Source organism: Bicyclus anynana, chromosome 15 (genome assembly GCF_947172395.1).
Source record: "Bicyclus anynana chromosome 15, ilBicAnyn1.1, whole genome shotgun sequence".
Taxonomy (NCBI): domain Eukaryota; kingdom Metazoa; phylum Arthropoda; class Insecta; order Lepidoptera; family Nymphalidae; genus Bicyclus; species Bicyclus anynana.
The window spans coordinates 9275426-9295184 of record NC_069097.1 but is presented as its reverse complement, the minus strand read 5'-3'; the positions used below and the strand labels follow the sequence as shown (position 1 = coordinate 9295184).

General features: G+C 34.0%; 4 protein-coding genes across 4 annotated transcripts in view; 3 read left to right on the top strand and 1 right to left on the bottom strand.

Annotated features, from left to right (window-relative positions):
* The first annotated feature begins 53 nt into the window (after nucleotides 1-53).
* Nucleotides 54-4648, top strand: LOC112052033 (centrosomal protein of 135 kDa). The gene is made up of 2 exons (XM_024090926.2): nucleotides 54-3350; nucleotides 3709-4648. The coding sequence occupies exons 1-2, from the start codon at nucleotides 231-233 to the stop codon at nucleotides 3847-3849; spliced, it is 3261 nt and encodes a 1086-aa protein (XP_023946694.2). The 5' UTR covers nucleotides 54-230; the 3' UTR covers nucleotides 3850-4648.
* LOC112052024 (transmembrane protein 170A) lies at nucleotides 4631-7229 on the bottom strand. The gene has a single exon (XM_024090914.2). The coding sequence runs from the start codon at nucleotides 6919-6921 to the stop codon at nucleotides 6523-6525; it is 399 nt and encodes a 132-aa protein (XP_023946682.1). The 5' UTR covers nucleotides 6922-7229; the 3' UTR covers nucleotides 4631-6522.
* A 1778-nt stretch (nucleotides 7230-9007) lies between these two features.
* Nucleotides 9008-15388, top strand: LOC112052020 (uncharacterized). The gene is made up of 4 exons (XM_024090904.2): nucleotides 9008-11165; nucleotides 12334-12853; nucleotides 13304-13481; nucleotides 15184-15388. The coding sequence occupies exons 1-4, from the start codon at nucleotides 9147-9149 to the stop codon at nucleotides 15275-15277; spliced, it is 2811 nt and encodes a 936-aa protein (XP_023946672.2). The 5' UTR covers nucleotides 9008-9146; the 3' UTR covers nucleotides 15278-15388.
* Nucleotides 15389-18146: 2758 nt separating this feature from the next.
* Nucleotides 18147-19759, top strand: part of LOC112051979 (breast cancer anti-estrogen resistance protein 1) — a 128430-nt gene continuing 126817 nt past the window's right edge. The window contains exon 1 of the mRNA XM_024090874.2: nucleotides 18147-18215. Coding sequence (XP_023946642.1) covers nucleotides 18162-18215 — 54 coding nt within the window. The 5' untranslated portion in view covers nucleotides 18147-18161. The remainder of the gene's footprint in view (nucleotides 18216-19759) is intronic.

Here is a 19759-nt window from a genome sequence, read left to right as displayed (position 1 = left end):
TTTTTCTCTATGTTTTCATAGAATAAATAACTCCACTGTCAGTGGTATATTAACGTCATTTATCTGTCAAATGCCTGAAATTTATTTGTTTTGAATTTTGATTTTAAAATGCAAAAACAACGACGTGAAAACTGAAAAATTTAAGTTAATTTGAAGATCGTGTTAAGATAAGATTTAGAGGAATTAAGTTTCGTTATACGTGTTACGTGGTATTATACAACGGCCTCAAAATGGGCGAGGCTTATTTCAATTTAAAAAGAAAACTCCAGGAACTTGGTTATAATAGTACATTATCAGTAGACTCAATACCTTTGGTAGAATGTATTTTTGCTGATTTGCTTCAAACAACGCGAAGCTTGCAGCATTACATGGACCTGTCCAAAGAGGCTCTAATGCAACGAGACTCTTTGATGATGGAAGCAGAACCTTATAAGTGTGACAATGTTAGACTTATACAAGAAAATAATCAGCTACATAGAGAGATAATGCAAATGAAAGAAGAAAACCTAAGAATAAGCAAAGAGAGTAAGAGAAAAACTAAGGCATTAGCTGATGAGCTTTCAAAAAAGGAAACATTAATTAGTAAATTACAACATGATATAAGAGACTTGAGCTTAAGAGGGTTGTGTGCAGAAACACAAAGTAGCAGAAATAAGAGTAGAAGAAAAGAGGGAGGTGACTGTCATACTTCAAAGATTTGTATTTGTAATGACAAAACTACTTCTGTTGACCAAGATATCTTGGAACTTAACAAAATAATTCAGACCTTACAAGATAATAACACTGCATACTGTGATGAGGTTGCATTACTTAAAAGTCAAATAGAATTTAGAGACAGTGAAATTATTAGACTGAATATGCTTTTAGAAGGAGGAAGGCCTTTGGCAGCCATTAGTAAGGACTTTTATAATGAAAAGTCCGATTCAAAAATACCAAAACTAATAAAACAAGTAAACGAACTTGAAAAACTAAATGAAATTATGAAAAAAGAAATTGAAAATGGACTAGAAAAGCAGCATGAAGCTATGCTTCGGGCTTTGGCTTTATCTGATAAGAATAAAGCTTTACAGGAAGAGTTACAAAAAGTAGACAAATTAGCTTTAAAAGTAGAAGATGACTGTAATAAACGGTTAGCATCTATGGTTACTGAAATAAATTTTCTGCAAACTAGAATAGAGGGGTTAACTTTAAAAAATTCTGAATTAGAAAGAGAATTATCACAAAGGTCTTTTAGAGAGAGCTCATTAGAATTGAAAAGAAATCAAGATTCATTAACTCTAGCATTAAAAGAGAAAGATGTTTTACAAAAAGAAATTAAAGATTTAGTTGAACTTAATAAAAGTTTACAAGATAAAATACTTAGCTTGTCTGAAGTCAATAGAAATTTCAACATTAAATTTAGATCTGATAATGAGATTCTTAAAGATTCTCCCAAATGTCTTATGAAAGATGAACTGAAGAGTCTTTTAGAAGATGAAAGAAAAAAATATGAGGCATATATATTGAATATACAGGATAAATTAAGTGAAACAATAAAACTTTTTAAAAATAGTACAAATAATAATGATAAGGGAAAATATATTAGTCCTAGTATGTCTTCTAACAGCACTTTTATTAGGGATTTGCATTCTAAGTTATGTGAGAGTGAACAAAAGATTCTAATGTTAAAAAAAGAAAATGATGAACTAAAAGACAAAATGGACATCCAACAAGACTATAATAGACAAAATTACAAAGATATAGTAAGCCATCTTAATGCTGAAAACTCTGAATTATCAAAGGAAAATATCTTGCTTAGTCAACAATTGAGTCAATACAAGTCTTTAAACTCAAATGATAGAAGTAACTCTTATAAACGAGAATCTCAAAGACTTACTGAGAAAGTCGAAGATATGACAAAAGAAATACAGGTACTAAAAAAAGATAAACATGAATATAACTTACTGTACAAAGAAGCAACAGAATTGGCAGATAAGTTAAAAAGAGATTTAATTCGTAAACAAAAAGAAATCGAGAATTTGGATGAAGAAAATCGCTCTTATAAAATGACTAACAGGACTGGAAAAGCTTCTGCAGACCAGCTTAGAGAAGAATGTCATTTTCTAAAAGAACAAATTAAAAAACTTCAAACAGATTATATCAATGAAAAAACTTTAGCCAATCAAATAAAAAATGTACAGTTAGAAACTGAACGTAGTAGTGCTGAGGTACAAAATGAATTCTTGGCCACTCAAAAAAAACTAAGTTTATCAATAAATACTATACAAAGTTTAGAAAAGAAATGTAAAGACTTGCAATCAGAAGTATTGAAACTAAAAAACGATAAATTAAATCTAATAGATAATATTAAGGTAATGGACAAAGAACGCGACAAATTAGTTATTGAATTAGACAACAAAACTGAAAATATTGCTGTTTTAGAAAATACCATTAAATCACAGTCATATAATATTAAACAGCTTGAAAATGAAATCTCTGATTTAAAGAGAACACTTACTTTGAATAAAGTTACTGAACACAAAGTTGTTGATTGTGAATCACAAATTAAATTCCTAAATGGTGAAATACTAAGAATAAGTCAACAATATGACACAGCTGTAATAGAAAATAAACACTTACAAAATAGTTTAGCTGATTCTAATGGTGTATTAAAGCTTACAAAAATTGAATTGGAGAAATCTAGGAAAGATGTAGATGGTCTGAAACAGCAATTACAGCATTATGTAGCAGAGATCCGAAGAATTGAAGATCTGCTATCCCAAAAAGAAGCTGAAAGATCTGATATGCTTGAACAGTTTGCTAGTCTATCTGTAGAAGCAAATATTTTAGAGAATACTAATCATTCCTTAGAAAGCGAATCAGCATCTAAATCATTACAGTTGCAGACATATGTTAACAAAATACAAAATTTGGAAGAAAAGCTACTAGACAAGAATAGCAAAATTGAAAGTCAATCAACACAAATTTCAGCTATGTCATGTAAAATAAGCCAGTTAGAAAATGAAATTAAGTTAATTACTGAGGAAAAATCTGTTCTGGAGCAAAATGTATCATATTTAAAACAAATGTGCAGTAATCTGCAAGCAAATAAAAGTTCTGGTAGCATGAGGAACAGTGATTCAGAATTAAAACTTTATGAAGACAGAATTAAAACTCTTTCAAGTGCTAAAGCTAAATTGGAAACAGAAAAAGAAAAACTAAAAGATAATCTAATGACAACAGAAACTTTATTATCAAATGCAAGAAGGGAAGTAGTAGAGTTGAAATTGGCATTACAAGATGCCACAACTGAAACAAAGTCCTTACAAGAACATATTAGATTAAATACACAGAATGAAGACATTGAAGAGGTAAGCTTAGATAGTAATAGACAGCCTTTCAAACAATTATTAGTTTTTTTATGAAATATAGGCTTGTGCTGCTTGTGTGCTGATTACTATCTTACCTGATGTAAAGCAGTGATGCCGTCTAATATGTCTGAGGTATCATAATTAAAACACTAGTGTTCTTGAAAATGTGTTTTAGCTTACCACTGTCTTACTTGCCTATTGACTATTGCCATCAAGGTGTTAAAATTTTAGCCATTTCACACTTTTGCAGAGCAGTTAGAAATGCAAAATATTAGGGAAAGTTACCAGGAACCACCACATAATGATGGTACACCACATAGCCATTGCCATTATAACTTAGTATATATTTTATTTTCAGAATATCTTGTCACAGGAGAAATTGGAACTTCCTCTCATTTTAGGAGAAACAATTGAAGAATTAAGCCATGAAGATGACGACAGTGACCATTACCACGAGCACAGACAACACTCAAAATATACATACAGTAGTACACTTTGATTGGGGTTGTGCAGTAAATTAGTATTTCATAAAAATTGTGTTATGTTAAGAATATTTTAATAGAGATAACAATTTTAGCAATAAGAATTTTAGCATCTATCCTGCGATAGCTAGCTATCATATAAGAAGGCTGACAGTTTGTAAGTCTATTTTCTATAGTTGTAGAACTATAGAAAATAGACTATACGTATATATGGTAGCCAATTGGCAGTTATAGAGTTTGAACTGTAGTGGCTTTCAAAAGTTCAGGCAGATTTCAAGCCAGCCTATTTACTAATTAGGTCTTTATTAAAAACCTATTAAAATAAACATCAACTCTTAAACTGAGAAATGTCATTTAACTACTGTATGATATCTACAAAGGGTGGTAAGTTGGCACCAGATGACATTTGTTACACAAAATATCAACTAACATGCGTCAAAGTTAGTGAATTAGCCTGCAGATCTTCCAATAAAACAATGCAGAATATGCAAGCATTGTAAGCATTGTAATTTTTAATGACAGTTTTGTTTATTTATTTAGACACAAAACTAAAGTATATTCACAGATCTAAAATTAGAACTACCTTTTCCAACATTTCTTGTAGAAAAAAGATAATGTTTACTAAAACCATAATTGTGAACCAAATTAGCACCATAACTCAAGGTGAGTGACCTTAGAAAATGGAAAGTTATATAATAATAAAAGGTAAACAAAGTATATGTATTTTGTTAAAATATGGATTAGTGGTTAATGTGTAACTAAAGTAATTTATTTATTGGAATTAAATAATAAAAGGAATCAATTTTTATATTAAAACCAAGTTTATTCTTTCCCTTTTTAGATATTTAAAAAGTTGATACATTTTGTAATACTTTTCCTATATAAAATTTATACTATACACCCAAATTATAATACTTTGTAATATTGCAGAGTCTACACATGTTAGACTGATGATCATTTTAACAATTTTCACACTAGCAAAACTATATGAATATGGTGTAATATACAATTTTGAAGACTGCTAAATCAGCCTTTTAGAATATTTGAATTATTAAATATATTCTCATATTAAAATAATAATAAAAATTCTGTGACATTCAAAATTCACATTTGTTTGATAATAAATTATTGCATTTAAGACCACCATTATATAATTAATAATAATTATGACAAAAAACTAAATTAACAATATTTTTTATTGATCATGAAAATGTTTTACGTAAGTACACTAGCAAATTTAATAAAATAATATTTAATTATTCTATATTAAAAATTAAATAATTCTCCAGATTATATACACAAAATATGTCCTTGCCAATTATATAAATTTTGACTAATATTTACAATATTCAAAATTAACCCATTGCACTTAGTACTTTTTAAAGCTATAATAATTAATTACACAATCAGTATAGACAGAGAGTCTGCAACAGCTAGACCTTCCTAAAATGAGGTTGGTCTAGCCATTACAGGATCCAGTGGGTTAATTTTCAGATTTCGGTGGGTCTCAATTATTTATGAGTAAGTTAAGATCAATAAAATAACTCATTGATAATGTCAACTACATTCATTTATAAAATATTATGTAAGTATATTGAAATAAACATTTTTATTAAAATAAACAATATACAATTTATTCAGGGAATGCAATTGTGTTTATATTTTACTACATTTCAAACAGTGGCATGCAGTGTGCTTCTAGGCAAGGCAGGTAATGAGTATCAATAAATAATTTTTATTAGTAACTAGCAGACCCGGTCAAGCTTTGCTTTTTACTTATGTGCACTTCTTCCCTATCCCTACTCTACACTATTCTACCCCTACCCCTAGACTCTTAAAAGTTTGTATGGGAAATAGAAAAGGGTTGTTTTTCTGGCAATTATTCTGATTTTTTAACCTTCCCAATACCTCCACAAACATTTCAAGATCAAGATAAGATAAATCTGTTTAGCCATTCTCAAGTTTTAGAGAGACTAACAAACAACAATTCATTTTTATATATATAGATAATAATAGTATTAATAACTGAATCAATTTTAATGTACTTTCTACTAATTTTACTGCATGCCACTTATTCAAAGTACATATATGGCTAGTAACTTGGTCAAAACTCAGTCATATGGATAAAATAAATCATAATAATACTAAATATTAACAACTTAAATTAAGATCTTTTTACAGAACTGAAATATTTGCTGGCCATTACACTATATCTATCAATACTACATTTTTTTACTACAGTTGTGATCATATTGTATATTTAACATTCCAATACATTTTTACTAAGTGAAGAGTATAATATATCTATAACACACAATATAGTGGAGTGATAGTAAGAAGTGATGATTGCAATGCTTTCTGTTTGGCAGATACTTGTCCACTAAGGTATACATTGTAAACTAAGCCAATGACAACAATCTCTATCATCACTGATATTCATAGGTACAGTACCTACAGGTAACCTTTGAAGAGTGAGCTGTCAGTTGTAATAGCGAGCATAATTTATTACACTAATGAGTATTTTATATATGTATATAATTACAACTTGTACCGCTAACCCATTAGGAAACCAAGCAACATTCAGCACCTTCTCCTTAGATTGTTTATCATACTATTAACTATGATAATTGACATTACTGTAGTTTCAAACTTTTCAGTTTGCACTGTTATTACTTTCCAATTTAGATATATTACAATGTAGCTAAAATCCTTGTGAAGCCGATACCTGCACCAAGTATAGTCTGTCCTATGCCCCATATCATGGCATGTATGGGGGGCATGGCCAAGTCGGCAGCACGATATATAAAAGCTACAGCTGCACTACTCGCTACGCCCGAGGTCACTGGACTCACGACACCCATCACTATAAGTAACACAGGGAAAAACTTTCCATACTTATGCTTCCTTAGAGTACCAAAAGCAACGAGGGCTGCGCAAGTGTGAACGAACACGGACGAGCACAATGACCACAAAAACACTGGATACCACATCTCGCCGAATGTGTCGAGAGCGTCGCGGGGAGACAATCTCAGTATATCCACAAATGAATCGAACTCTGATACTCGGAATTCTGACAACATGTCATACATGTTGCCCCGAGGGTTTTGATGCTTACAGGCATCGGGGCAGTTTTGTGATGAATTTTGGAACGACACAAAAAAAGCAAAGCTGATCTCTGCACCGAGGCTGAAATTGACTACAGCTAACACTCTTCGAACATGGTATGGTATTGTAGTAATACAACTGGCATTTATAATTAAATGGTAACCACGAAACACTGTTGTTTGTTAATAAGTCTATAGTATAGATTTTTTACAACAATAATAATTGTTCATCTTCTGACATTTTGTTTGACAATTATTTTCTTTTCTTTGACTCACTCAATTCAAATTTCAATGACAATTATTCAATCAATGACAAATGACATTGACAATTAATTTTATGTCAAATAAAATTGTCATCTTGAGAGAATCTCGGAAGAATAATAAAAGCCACTATAGTTGGAGGAATAATAAAAATAAAATCATAGAAAACCCTGATTAGCCAACCGTATATACCTTTTAAAACGCTATTTTATAAAAATTTAATGAAAATTTTTAATTGTCTAAAAACAATCTAAAACCAACCACAGGTTAAATATACTAACCTCAGACCAATAATTCGTGTCTGACGGTCTTATCATATAAAAATTTTAATAAAAAAAATTCAACCGACTTCCAAGTTTAAAAATAACTTTAACTAAAAAGCAAAAAATAACATCCTACCTATGTGCTACCTTCTGATCAGTTTGAAGGCTGTGCCAAGCCAGTGATGTTTGAATTAAACGCGTTTTAACTACAAAATTTCTGTGGTTCTTTCAGAAACAGCTTTAATTAAAACACGACACTGGCTTGGCACCGCCTTCAAACTGATCAGAAGGTAGCACATAGGTAGGATGTTATTTTTTGCTTTTTAGTTAAAGTTATTTTTAAACTTGGAAGTCGGTTGAATTTTTTTTATTAAAATTTTTATTTTTTTATTTTTAGTGTTAGCACATCTACTGCGTGTGTAAAGTCACAACCTATCAAAGTGGAAAGCTCTTATCAATACAAAATTATCAGGTCCAAACACAAGGTAGCTACTGTGAGCCGTCGAGGAGTTCTCTTCATTGTGCTTCGTCTTCATCACCAGACCCTTAATACAGTCACAATCCATCTAGGTGGAAAGTTCTTATCAATACAAATTTATCAAGTCCAAACACAAAGTAGCTACTGTGAACCGTCGAGGAGTTCTCTTCACTGTCCCTCGTCTTCATCATCAGACCCTTAATACAGTCACAATCCATCTAGGTGGAAAGATCTCATCAACACAAATTTATCAAGTCCAAACACAAGGTAGCTACTGTGAACCGTCGAGGAGTTCTCTTCACTGTCCCTCGTCTTCATCACCAGACCCTTAATACAGTCACAACCCATATAGGTGGAAAGTACTCATCAATACAAATTAATCAAGCCCAAACAAAAGGTGACTGCTGTAAATCGTTGACGAGTTCCATCGTCTGTGTTTCGGCTCCATCATCAGACCAACTCCAAACCTTCATAAAGTTGTAGTGGTTTAAAATATCTTATGGAAACACTAACAAACGCACTAGCCGTCTCTACAACTTTCGAAAGTTCCCCTCAATTTCTCCAAGATGCCATCATCAGATCCTGACATGAAAAAAATGGGACCACCCTGGAAGTAAACCCTTCAAAACAAAAAAAGAATTATCAAAATCGGTCCATAATTGACGAAATTATCGCTGGACATACATAAAAAAAAAAAAAAAAAAAAAAAAAAAAACATACATACAGCCGAACGTAGAACCTCCTCCTTTTTGGAAGTCGGTTAAAAAATATCAGACCATCTGAAATTAGGAACAAGCTATAAAGTCTATGCTCTGCTCTATATTGATATATTCTATGATTGTCTATTGCGATTTGCGTATGTATCTGTGGTTTTGTGACTGTTTTATAGTTGTGAGTTGTGGTATATTAGTTATTGATTAAAATAATTTAATTTCGGTGTATAGCGAGATACCGTGACAAAGAGATAGAAGTGAAGTTCAGTATTGCATCTTGTAGAAGGTAAGCTGAACAATTTTCAATCAATGATTAAAAATTTACTGATTACTTGTGTGAAGTTCGGGCGTTTCATTGTATCATCTGTCAAAAAGCGAGCTCATCGAGAGTGATACATGACATAACCTACAAAACATTTTAGAACATCGAGTAACTTTAACCGCGTGTTATTGCTGAATATTAGTTTGTGTCTGTGATATATATTTAATACTAAAATGGGAAAAGTAAGGTCTGCGCCGGGGGCACCCCGTAAACAGGGCTTCAACAAATCCGGCCATTCCATGAACCCTGAGAGGCCTACTGAAGGCTTGAAAGGGGTTGGAAAACCTAGGACTAAGGGAACTATAAAAAGGCTACAGATGTATCGTAATTTCAAAGCGAAGAGGGACAAGACAGGAAAAATTTTAACACCTGCACCATTTCAAGGTTGGCTGCCGTCTGGTACCCAAGCCAGGGTTGAGCCAAACCAGAAGTGGTTCGGCAATTCGCGGGTGATATCACAAAATGCATTACAAAAGTTCCAAGAAGAATTTGGAGCCGCTGTCAAAAATCCTTATCAAGTTGTAATGAAACCTACTAATTTGCCCATAACGTTACTCAACGAAAAAGCGAAAAATGCCAGAGTACATTTGCTAGACACAGAAGGCTTTGACAAAACTTTTGGCCCTAAAAAACAAAGGAAGCGGGTAAATTTAAAATTCAATGACTTGGAAACTTTGTCTAAGGCTGTTGAAGAGAATGCTGAAAAATATGATGAGAGTAAAGACGTGGACAGAGTACGTGAAGACAGCGGCATCAAAGATGGCCAGAGAGAGTGGATATTTGGAGCTGGGATGAGTAAAAGAATCTGGAATGAATTGTACAAAGTGATAGATTCCTCTGATGTTTTGTTGCAAGTACTTGATGCTAGAGATCCCATGGGAACTAGAAGTCCATATGTAGAAAAATTCTTAAGAGAAGAAAAGCCACATAAACACTTAATATTTATCCTCAATAAAGTGGACTTGGTACCAAATTGGGTAACACAAAGATGGGTAGCAATCTTAAGCTCAGAATACCCTACAGTAGCATTTCATGCATCCATGACACATCCCTTTGGTAAAGGTTCACTGATAAATTTATTGCGACAGTTTGCAAAATTACATATTGATAAAAAACAAATAAGTGTTGGCCTCATTGGTTACCCAAATGTTGGCAAATCTTCTGTTATCAACACATTGAGGGCTAAAAAAGTGTGTAAAGTTGCACCAATTGCTGGCGAAACCAAGGTATGGCAATACATAACATTGATGAGAAGAATATATTTAATTGATTGTCCTGGAGTTGTGTACCCATCTGCGGAAACTGATACTGAAAAAGTTCTCAAAGGTGTAGTACGGGTTGAACTAGTACAGAACCCTGAAGATTACATTGAAGAGGTGATAAAGAGAGTCAGGAAGGAATATCTTGTAAAAACATACAAGGTTGATGGATGGGATACAGCAACAGATTTTTTGGAAAAAATGGCAGCTCGTACTGGAAAATTATTAAAGAAAGGTGAACCAGACATAGCACAAGTGTCGAAAATGGTTCTGAATGACTGGCAAAGAGGTAAATTACCTTTTTATGTTGCACCTGAAGGATTCGAGGTACCATTACCAAAACCAGAAGATGGAGATAAAGAATCTGTTAAACCAAATGAAGAGAATAAAGAAGAAACTCCTAAAAATGTGACTGAAGCAGAGGCACAAGACGAGACAGTTGAAAAGCCTGTTCTGACTGTCAATAAATTGATAATAGCCCAAGATTTTGCTAAAATTAGAGTAGGATTGCAATTTGATAATGATGATGATGTAAAACCACTTGATAAAATTGTTATTCCTGAAGAATTACAAGGTATAGATGAAACACTGGATGAGAGCAAATCACAAAATGGAGAACAGGAAGAGAAAGATGAGACTGTTGAAGATAGTGATTCAGATATCAGTGGCTTCTATAGTAATGATGAAAATGTTTGCAGTGATGTGGAAGATCATTTGACAAATGACCCAGAGACTGTAAAAGAGTTAAAAAGAAAGAGGCTGCAAGTAGCCAGTGGCACATTCACAGTTGAAGATGTGGCTCAGAAAAGAAAGAAACATAAGGCAAATGATGATGTATCTGTTAAGAAAAAGACGACTGCTAAGCAGAGAAGAGCTTTGGAGCGAGCTCAGAAGCGTACAAAAACAGGAAGCAACTTCTATGAAGTGTCAAATGTTAAAAACAGAAACAGAAATAAAAAGAAACCTGTGTAAAATAGTGTAATTATTTAAGTATAGTAAAATTAAAACTAGCCAGTGATTGTATAGAAGAACAATCATTTTTTTTTTTCTTACTTATTGGTATTTTTCACAACATGGTTTATATCAGTCTAATTTATATTCATTAAAACTAAAACTCCCTTATTAAGATATTACTACTGTAAAATTGTTTTCTGTCAACACTATTTTCATGTTTTTAGTGTTAATAAATGACTGCAAGTATCCAACTGTTTTACTCTCATATACCCTAAACTAAGAGTGTTATAGTGCAACAAATTTATCTGACCCGTGAGTTGTCACACTTTTAGTATAATTATTTTGCAAAATGGCAACCACTGTGACATTAGTTCTGACCTTAGATGTAGTAGACCACCGGGTCATATGAGTTTGTAGCACTAATAACCATTTAATTAAATTACTTTTACCTAGCAGACCAACACATTTGTGCACTGTGCTTGTGTAAATGTCTGAAGTGAAAGGTGGGATGTCACAATATCAAATTTCTGGAAATGCCTTAAAAGTTATAAGCCTTCATGCACAGACAGACATACAGATATAAGAATGAATGTCTTGAGGTTTGGTTAGGTTAAGTTTAGGTTAGGTGCATTTTGTATAAAAGCCACAGGATAGATTTAAATAAAATGTTCATATTTTGTCTTAAAAAAGTTCATCAAAATTAGTTCAGTAGTATGTGAAGTTAACCCTAATTTTATTAATTTAATTGCTATCTACTATCTATACTAATATTATAAAGCTGAAGAGTTTGTTTGCTTGCTTGAACGCGCTAATCTCAGGAACTACTGGTCCCATTTGAAAAGTTCTTTCAGTGTTAGATAGCCCATTTATCAAGGAAGGCTATGGGCTATATATTATCCCCGTATTCATACGGGAACGGGAACCACGCGGGTGAAACCGCGCGGCGTCAGCTACTAAAATATATAAATATACAACTGTGGAGTTAGGATTATCTTTAGAAACCCACAATACCTATTAATTTATAATATTATAGCTAATTTACATCAAAGACCTGTAACAACTAAAAAGTTACAGATGTTTCAATTTAGTATTATTAATTATTGTTATTTAATATTTACAATTAATTGGAATTATAAATAATTTTCAGATGTCTTCTGGAAGTGAGAGTGATGATGACTATGTACCTGAAGAACCTGGACCCCTCTCTGAAGAAGAATCTGCAGATGAAGAGACCAACATAGAGTATGAAAAAGAAGTTGAACACAAAACCAAGAAAAGAAAATCTGCACAGCTCACTAAAGGGAAAAAGAAATTAAAAACTAAAAATGGCATTAAAGAGATTCTGAAAACAGAGGAAGAGGTAATAGAAAAAGAAGAACCAGCAACTCAAGATTCTGAAGAAGAAAAAAAAAGAGTAGATGATCTGTGGTCCAAATTTTTAGAAGGAACTGATACAAAACCTAAACCTAAAATAAGTGAATCCAATGCATCACAGGCAACAAAATCTTCTAATGATGTTTTAGAATCTGCAAAAGCTACTGTCAGTACAAAAAATAAAGAAGATGATAAGGAAAGAGAGAAAAGAATATTTGAGTTTGCAGGAGAGACTGTTGTTGTCGAAAACAATATGATAAAAGAAAGAATCAAAACAGGTGAATCAGCCACAGGTAAATTTTTTAAAATGAAATTACGTAGTGTTAATAATTTAACGTATTGTAGTTTTCGTTTAAGAAAAAGAAAAAGAAATTAATGCTCAAGTAATAGTTTATTTGTGTAAGTCATTATTTATTACTAGCGGACGCCTGCGCCTTCGTCCGCGTTGAAATCGTCGTAAACTTTTAACCCTTCTATTTATATTTTCGCATGTTTTGTATAGTAATTATGTAAATTGTCAGTAATAGTCCACTTATCATTTTACAAAAATATTGCTCAAAATATGTACCTATGTTTTATGTTAAAAAAAGACTTCAACCCCCTAAGAAGAATTAATTATTTAAAGTATTGTATGATATAATTATTTTTAGTATTTTTATTACATTGGTATGTATACCAACTTTTAATGTAATGTAAATATTTTTTTTTGTAGAAGACTACATGGGATGTTTTTTATTTTTCAGTAAGTAAACCAGAATTCATCTCTCGCGGCCGAGGCGGAGGGTTGTCCGACCTTCTAGGACAGCTGAAAAATAAAAATACACTGTCAACACTAGAAAAATCTAAACTCGATTGGAATACTTATAAAAAAGAAGAAGGAGTAGAAGATGAAATTGCTAGTATCAATAAAGGGAAATCTGGGTATGTTCCTTTTTCAATCTGTACATTTAGTATTATAGCTTGGCACTATCATGATATGCGGGCGACGGGGGGAAAGGTCTGCGCGGGTGTCCCCCCTCCCGGCCCGCACAGACCATCGGGAGTGTTACGAACGAATTTGCCAAGCTGTAGTATCAGTTACTGTCTGTCTATCTGTTCTTATGAGATGGTTCTCTTGGATGATCCAACTGATCTGTACCATATTTATTCATCATCATCATCAGCAGCTGATGGACGTCCACTGCAGGTCATAGGCCTCTTGCATGGACCTCCAAGCACAACGGTCTCGAGCCGCCAGCAAGCAGCAGGGTGTAAGGGGGAGGCTAGTACCAGTCAGCCTCCCCAACTGACAACCTAACATGCTTGTGGTGCACCCTACAGTCAGAATGACCAACCCGCATGCCCAGCGTAGCCATTCTTTGGGCATTAACCTTTTATGGATACATATTTTTTCATAATCTGTTATCAAAGGCTTTTTCGGCAACAAAAAACAAGCGTTTAACTACCCATGTATGATTCTTTAACCAAAAAATAATATTGTAATGCCGGCTTTACATGCACAGCGTGAACGTGTGATGTTGTGGGCTCTTCTCGGACCAACTTTTTTTTGGACCTTTGGAACCCTCGTAACTTTAATTATAAGTTTTCGACTATTATTACCACCATTAGATTAATTTAAATTATGGCAATACTTGACTTTTCAAAGCTTGTAATCTAAGCTTAATTGAAATAAATGAATTTTGAATTTTGTCCATCCACATTCTAAAAAGTTAACATTCGCGCCCCCTAACATAGAATATCGTCATCAACCCATATTCGGCTCACTGCTGAGCTCGAGTCTCCTCTCAGAATGAGAGTGGTTGGGCCAATAGTCCACCACGCTGGCCCAATGCGGATTGGCAGATTTCTCACACGCAGAGAATTAAGATAACTCTCTGGTATGCAGGTTTCCTCACGATGTTTTCCTTCACCGGTTGAGACACGTGATATTTAATTTCTTAAAATGCACACAACTGAAAAGTTGGAGGTGCATGCCCCGGACCGGATTTGAACCCACACCCTCCGGAATCGGAGGCAGAGGTCATATCCACTGGGCTATTACGGCTCCACATAACATATACATAGAATATATTGAATATAATTAATAACAAATCTACTACGTAGATTCTTAATAATATAAAATATTAATTAAACAAAGGCCCCCTAATATTTCATCAGTGGAATCGATTGATAAGATGTCGTATCCGTCGTACGTATGTTGTATTACAAAAAATAACATACGCACGATCACTCCCGAGTCCCGACGGAGCTTCGGGCAACGCTGAAAAAATGCGTGTGGATGCGAAATACCTTTGAAGCGGGCAGAATACCGATCGGGAAACAGCGCGAAGCTTGAACGTGGACTACACTCACAGTTCACGACTACAGTGATAGCACACGATGTGTTTAAAAATTAAGTGTTAAAAACAAAAATTAAAAAGTCATTTACATAAATTTACACAAATTAAAAACAGAAAGAGAAAAAAAAGCAACAATAAACACTAGGAATTAGTTAAAAATTTAAAAGGAAACTGTTAATTTCATAACAAACTAAGAATTAGATAAAAATCATGAATCTATCCTCCAAACGCACTGCAGTCAAACCACACAATTTAGTAAAAAATAATATATCTGTTATTTTCAGATATTTGGACCGTCGAGATTTCTTAGAGAGAACAGACATGCGACAATACGAGATCGAAAGGGATTTGCGTATGAGCAAACGCAGCAAGCGATGAGTCACAAATTAAAAATCAAGAACTCAATGATACTCCTACATCGACTTTTAATATCATGCTATAGGCTGTAGCTGATTATTTTTAAGATCTTAATAAAGAATGGATATAAAATTGTGTTATTACTTAATAAACTGCTAGAGGACCAACCCGCGTAGTTCCCGTTTCCGTGGGAGTGCGGGATAAAATATAGCCTATGCTACTATGCTTTTTAAAGTTCCATTAGCGAAAGATTTTTTTTTTCAATTAGGATCTACGCAAGCAAAACCGAGGGGTGTTGGCTACTTTAGTATAAAGTAGAACGATCATTCGTTTTGCTTAACATAACGTAAAATGATTCATCATTATCTTTAACAACCCACATTCTGCTCACTGTTGAGCACGAGTATCCTCTCCGGGGTTAAATAGTCCACCACGCTGGCCCAAGGCGGATCGGCAGATTTCACACTTTATTATATAGAATTAAGAAAATTCTCAGGTTCTCACGATATTTTTTCTTCAACGTTTAAGACACCTGATATTTAATTTCTTAAAATGCACTTTATATTTAAAAAGTTGAAGGTGCATGCCGCGGACCGGATTCGAACCTACGCCAGACGACCTCAGAATTAATAGTACGTATTATGAACGTCATAGAGGCGACTGTCACCATACATAAGCTATCTGAAAAACACCAAGTGTTCTGGTCACATACCTACACTGGACCCACGTATCGAATTGATTCACTATCATTGGATTGCCATTACCGTATTTCGTTTGTCCAATAACTATAAGTAACAACCTCGCAAGGTCCATTTCATCCATTTGCCACAATCACGCCAATGAATGCGACTTGCTACAATCAATTTCAATCTGAATAAATTAGGGTGTCCACTATCAGGGAAAATGTAGGTAAGATAAGTAGATAACTAATCTATATATATATTAAAACCAATGCCACTTCGTTGTAATTTTATAAACAAAGAACGGGCTCACCTATCCCAACCAAATGTTTAGGCTTTGTTTGGACTTTAGTTAATGGTTTATGTGAAGTTTGCACAAAATCGGACGAGCGGTTTTTAATTTATCACATTTTTTCTAACAAATGAAATCAGGGGTAGGGTAGGGGTAGTGTATAGGTAGGGTAGCGTTAGGGCCTAGGTCGGGTAAGGGTAGGGCAGGGTATTAGGATAGGGATAGGGAAAAAGTGCACATAAGTAAAAGCGAATCTTGACCGGGTCCGCTAGTAGATTATAGAAAGAAATAGAGTAAAAAACTGCCCGATATCAAATATGCATGTCATTAAAGAAAAAAATATGATTTTTTAATTTACAAACCGTTAGTCCATTTGGACCTCTGATATTAATTGACATTATCATAAAAAAAAATCATATTCTCTAAAAGTACGTTTCACTTCTACACCTATTTTCTCAAGATATGTTTGAATGCAAAGTCTTTGCAAATTAAAATTGAACCTAGGTACCATGTATTCGGCAGTTAAATGATATTAACGCGATTGATGAGCCACTTGCATTAGCCGGTTTTCCAAGGAGCATGTCTAAATAAATCAATTACCTATATACCTACTGGCGGAACCGGTCAAGGTTCGCATGCACTTAGTAATTCGTGTGTAATCCCAATGGCGTATATTTCATAGACTAGCTGACATCGCGCGGTTTCACCCGCGTGGTTCTCGTTCCCGTGGGAATATGAGGTATTAATATATAGCCTATAGCCTTCCTCGATAAATAGGCTACCTAACACTGAAAGAATTTTTGAAATCTGACCTGATTTTAGTTCCTGAGATTATCGCGTTCAATCAAACAAACAAACAAACAAACTCTTCAGCATTATAATATTAGTATAGATTCAAAAATGCACTACTTACCTTGAGGACTCATTACGATCCTGAATTTGAGAAAGAATTTTCCATTTTATATGATTTGTACGTTATAAGTAGGTACCTACTCTAGTTAAAAGCCCTGTTGACGCCTCTGCTCCATCCTTACCCCTGCTTCTACCCTACTCTTGCTCTACCCTACTCTTCCTCTACCTCTCTTATATGTATGAAAAGTGTTGCTGAACGCAAATCTCGATAACTGGCTGATTCTTTTCTTAGAATATTCCTTAAAGAATGTCGATGGTTTTTACGGAGAGATGTTTTAGGGGTAGAGAAGGGTAGATGTAGAAAAGAAGCGCATATAAGTCAAAGCGAAGCTTGACCGGGTCCGCTAGTCACATCACATCACATTAAGTGTGATTAATCACACTAATATTATAAAGGCGAAAGTTTGTGTGTGTGTAAGTGTGTAAATATGTTTGTTCCTCCCTTGCGGGTACTCTGAATTAACACATAGGCTACTTTCATCCTGGAAAAAATCCATGGTTCCCGTGGGAAGTGTGAAAAACTGAATCACACGCGGACAAAATCGCGGGCGTCCGCTAGTCTATACTAATATTATAAAGCTGAAGAGTTTGTTTGTTTGTTTGATTGAACGCGCTAATATCAGGAACTACTGGTTCAAATTGAAAAATTCTTTCAGTTTTAGAGAGCCCATTTATCGAGCAAGGCTATAGGCTATATATTATTTACGTATTCCTACGGGAACAGGAACCACGCGGGTGAAACCACGCGGCGTTAGCTAGTAAGTAATAAAACAATAGTATCTCAAGAAGCACGCAATATATGGACACCCTGGTAGCGAATTGCGATCGGCGTTCGACCGTCAACGTTTTGCACACTTTGTGCTAATAAAGCACTAAACAGTCCATTTACAACGCGTCACGTATCCAGTAGTGAACTTGCTACCGACACTTCCTGACGCTTATGCAAGTGACATAACTAAACAGTGATATTGTGAAGATCAGTGGGTTTATCCCATGTTTAGACTTCATCAGTTAGTGAACCATGACCACGTATGGACGATGGACTATGTTCGAGGGTGCTATGAATGGCGTTCAGGTAATTTTGGAAATACATAATTGCTTTTGAATTCGTATCAATCTCAAGGTATGAACTAGCGATTTCACCTGCGTAGTCCCGTTTCTGTGAGAATACGGGGATAATATAGCCTATGACACTCACAAATCGCTTTCTAGTGGTAAAAGAATTTTAAAAATCGGTCCAGAGATTACCCCCTAAAACACCATAAACTTAACCTCTTTATAATAGTGTAGTTTAATAGATGAAATATAGTTTTGCTGCATAGATTAGGTACTAATTAGTAATCCGATTGCGTGGCGGTTTCTTGCATTAGCAAATTTCTTACCTAGTAGTTTACTGAGTGGGACTAGAATCTAGATATGCTAAAATACTTTACTTTACGTACTTTAAGATTATGGCCTTTTATCTATTTTACATATTAGACTGCTCTATGTTTTTAACTATGGGCACAGGATAGGTATGCATACATCAGATTCTATTTCAGAATGGCTAAGGTTATAATCAGCGACATTTTATACTAGAGATATGTTACTGTTACAGAATCACCGCAAAAAGTGAGCCAAATTTACCTCCCTACTACCAGTCCACTGAGCTGAATTAATTTTGAGTTTAAATTTAAATCCATTATACATTTATGTATAAGTATACAATTTTTAAAGTTCCAAAACATACAATTTTACATTGTATAAGTATATTTATAGGTATTATTTGTTTATTATATAACTTTCGTTGTTTACTATCCGACTCAATGAAATGCGGTTAATTAGCCGCTTTTGTTCGCCTCAGTTTTGACGCGCTAGTGACACGTCTCTATTATAAAATCTTTGGTTGTAATAGTACCTAAGGATATTACATACACAGGCTTAACACGTGTTTGTGTGAAACTGAAGGAACGTCAGCAAAACAGAAACACGTTTGTAAATTATCATCATGCCTGTGAGTGGATGCTAAGCCACGGTTTACTGGTAAACGGGCTTCGATGTCACACGCCGCTCCCAGTATCTATAGGTACAGTTTAACAATGCGTTTCTGCTGTGTTAACGTTCCTTTTGTTTACAACGCGCTTCTAGTGTCGCCTTACTACCAACTACATCCATAGTTAACAGTCTTCTTTAACTAGAATAACTATAGGTTGGTACATATACCTACCATACCATAGAAGAATAGGTAAATTGGATAAAGAAATTGTAGAATTCTATATATCTATACATAAAATAAAATTGTAGCAGGTCCAATTCTGTACATTAAAGATATTATGAAAATTTTTGTTGGGGGGCATTATATGTATAATCGATACTGAAGTTAAAAATATTTTTTTTCGATTTTTGTCAGTCTGTCTGTCTGTCCGTGTTTTTTTGTTATTTGGGCATCACGCTGAAACTTCTGAATGAATTCAAATGAAACTTGGCACGGTTTAAGACCATAATACGGAAAAGGTTAAATTTTTAGTCGCGAGTTTTTTTTTTTACTTTTTATTACAAAAATAAAATGACGATGGTGTGAAATAGGGGTAGAAAGTTTGCATGGAAAGTCCTTCATTTTTAGAGTTACAGTTTTAAAAA

Excerpts from the sequence above, each read along its gene's own strand:
- LOC112052033 (XM_024090926.2), top strand. The coding sequence starts at position 231 with ATGGGCGAGGCTTATTTCAATTTAAAAAGAAAACTCCAGGAACTTGGT. Across the intron at positions 3,351-3,708 it reads AGAATGAAGACATTGAAGAG|AATATCTTGTCACAGGAGAA; the intron begins GTAAGCTTAGAT and ends TTTTATTTTCAG.
- LOC112052024 (XM_024090914.2), bottom strand. The coding sequence starts at position 6,921 with ATGTATGACATGTTGTCAGAATTCCGAGTATCAGAGTTCGATTCATTT.
- LOC112052020 (XM_024090904.2), top strand. The coding sequence starts at position 9,147 with ATGGGAAAAGTAAGGTCTGCGCCGGGGGCACCCCGTAAACAGGGCTTC. Across the intron at positions 11,166-12,333 it reads ACTTCTATGAAGTGTCAAAT|ATGTCTTCTGGAAGTGAGAG; the intron begins GTTAAAAACAGA and ends AATAATTTTCAG. Across the intron at positions 12,854-13,303 it reads AACAGGTGAATCAGCCACAG|TAAGTAAACCAGAATTCATC; the intron begins GTAAATTTTTTA and ends TTTATTTTTCAG.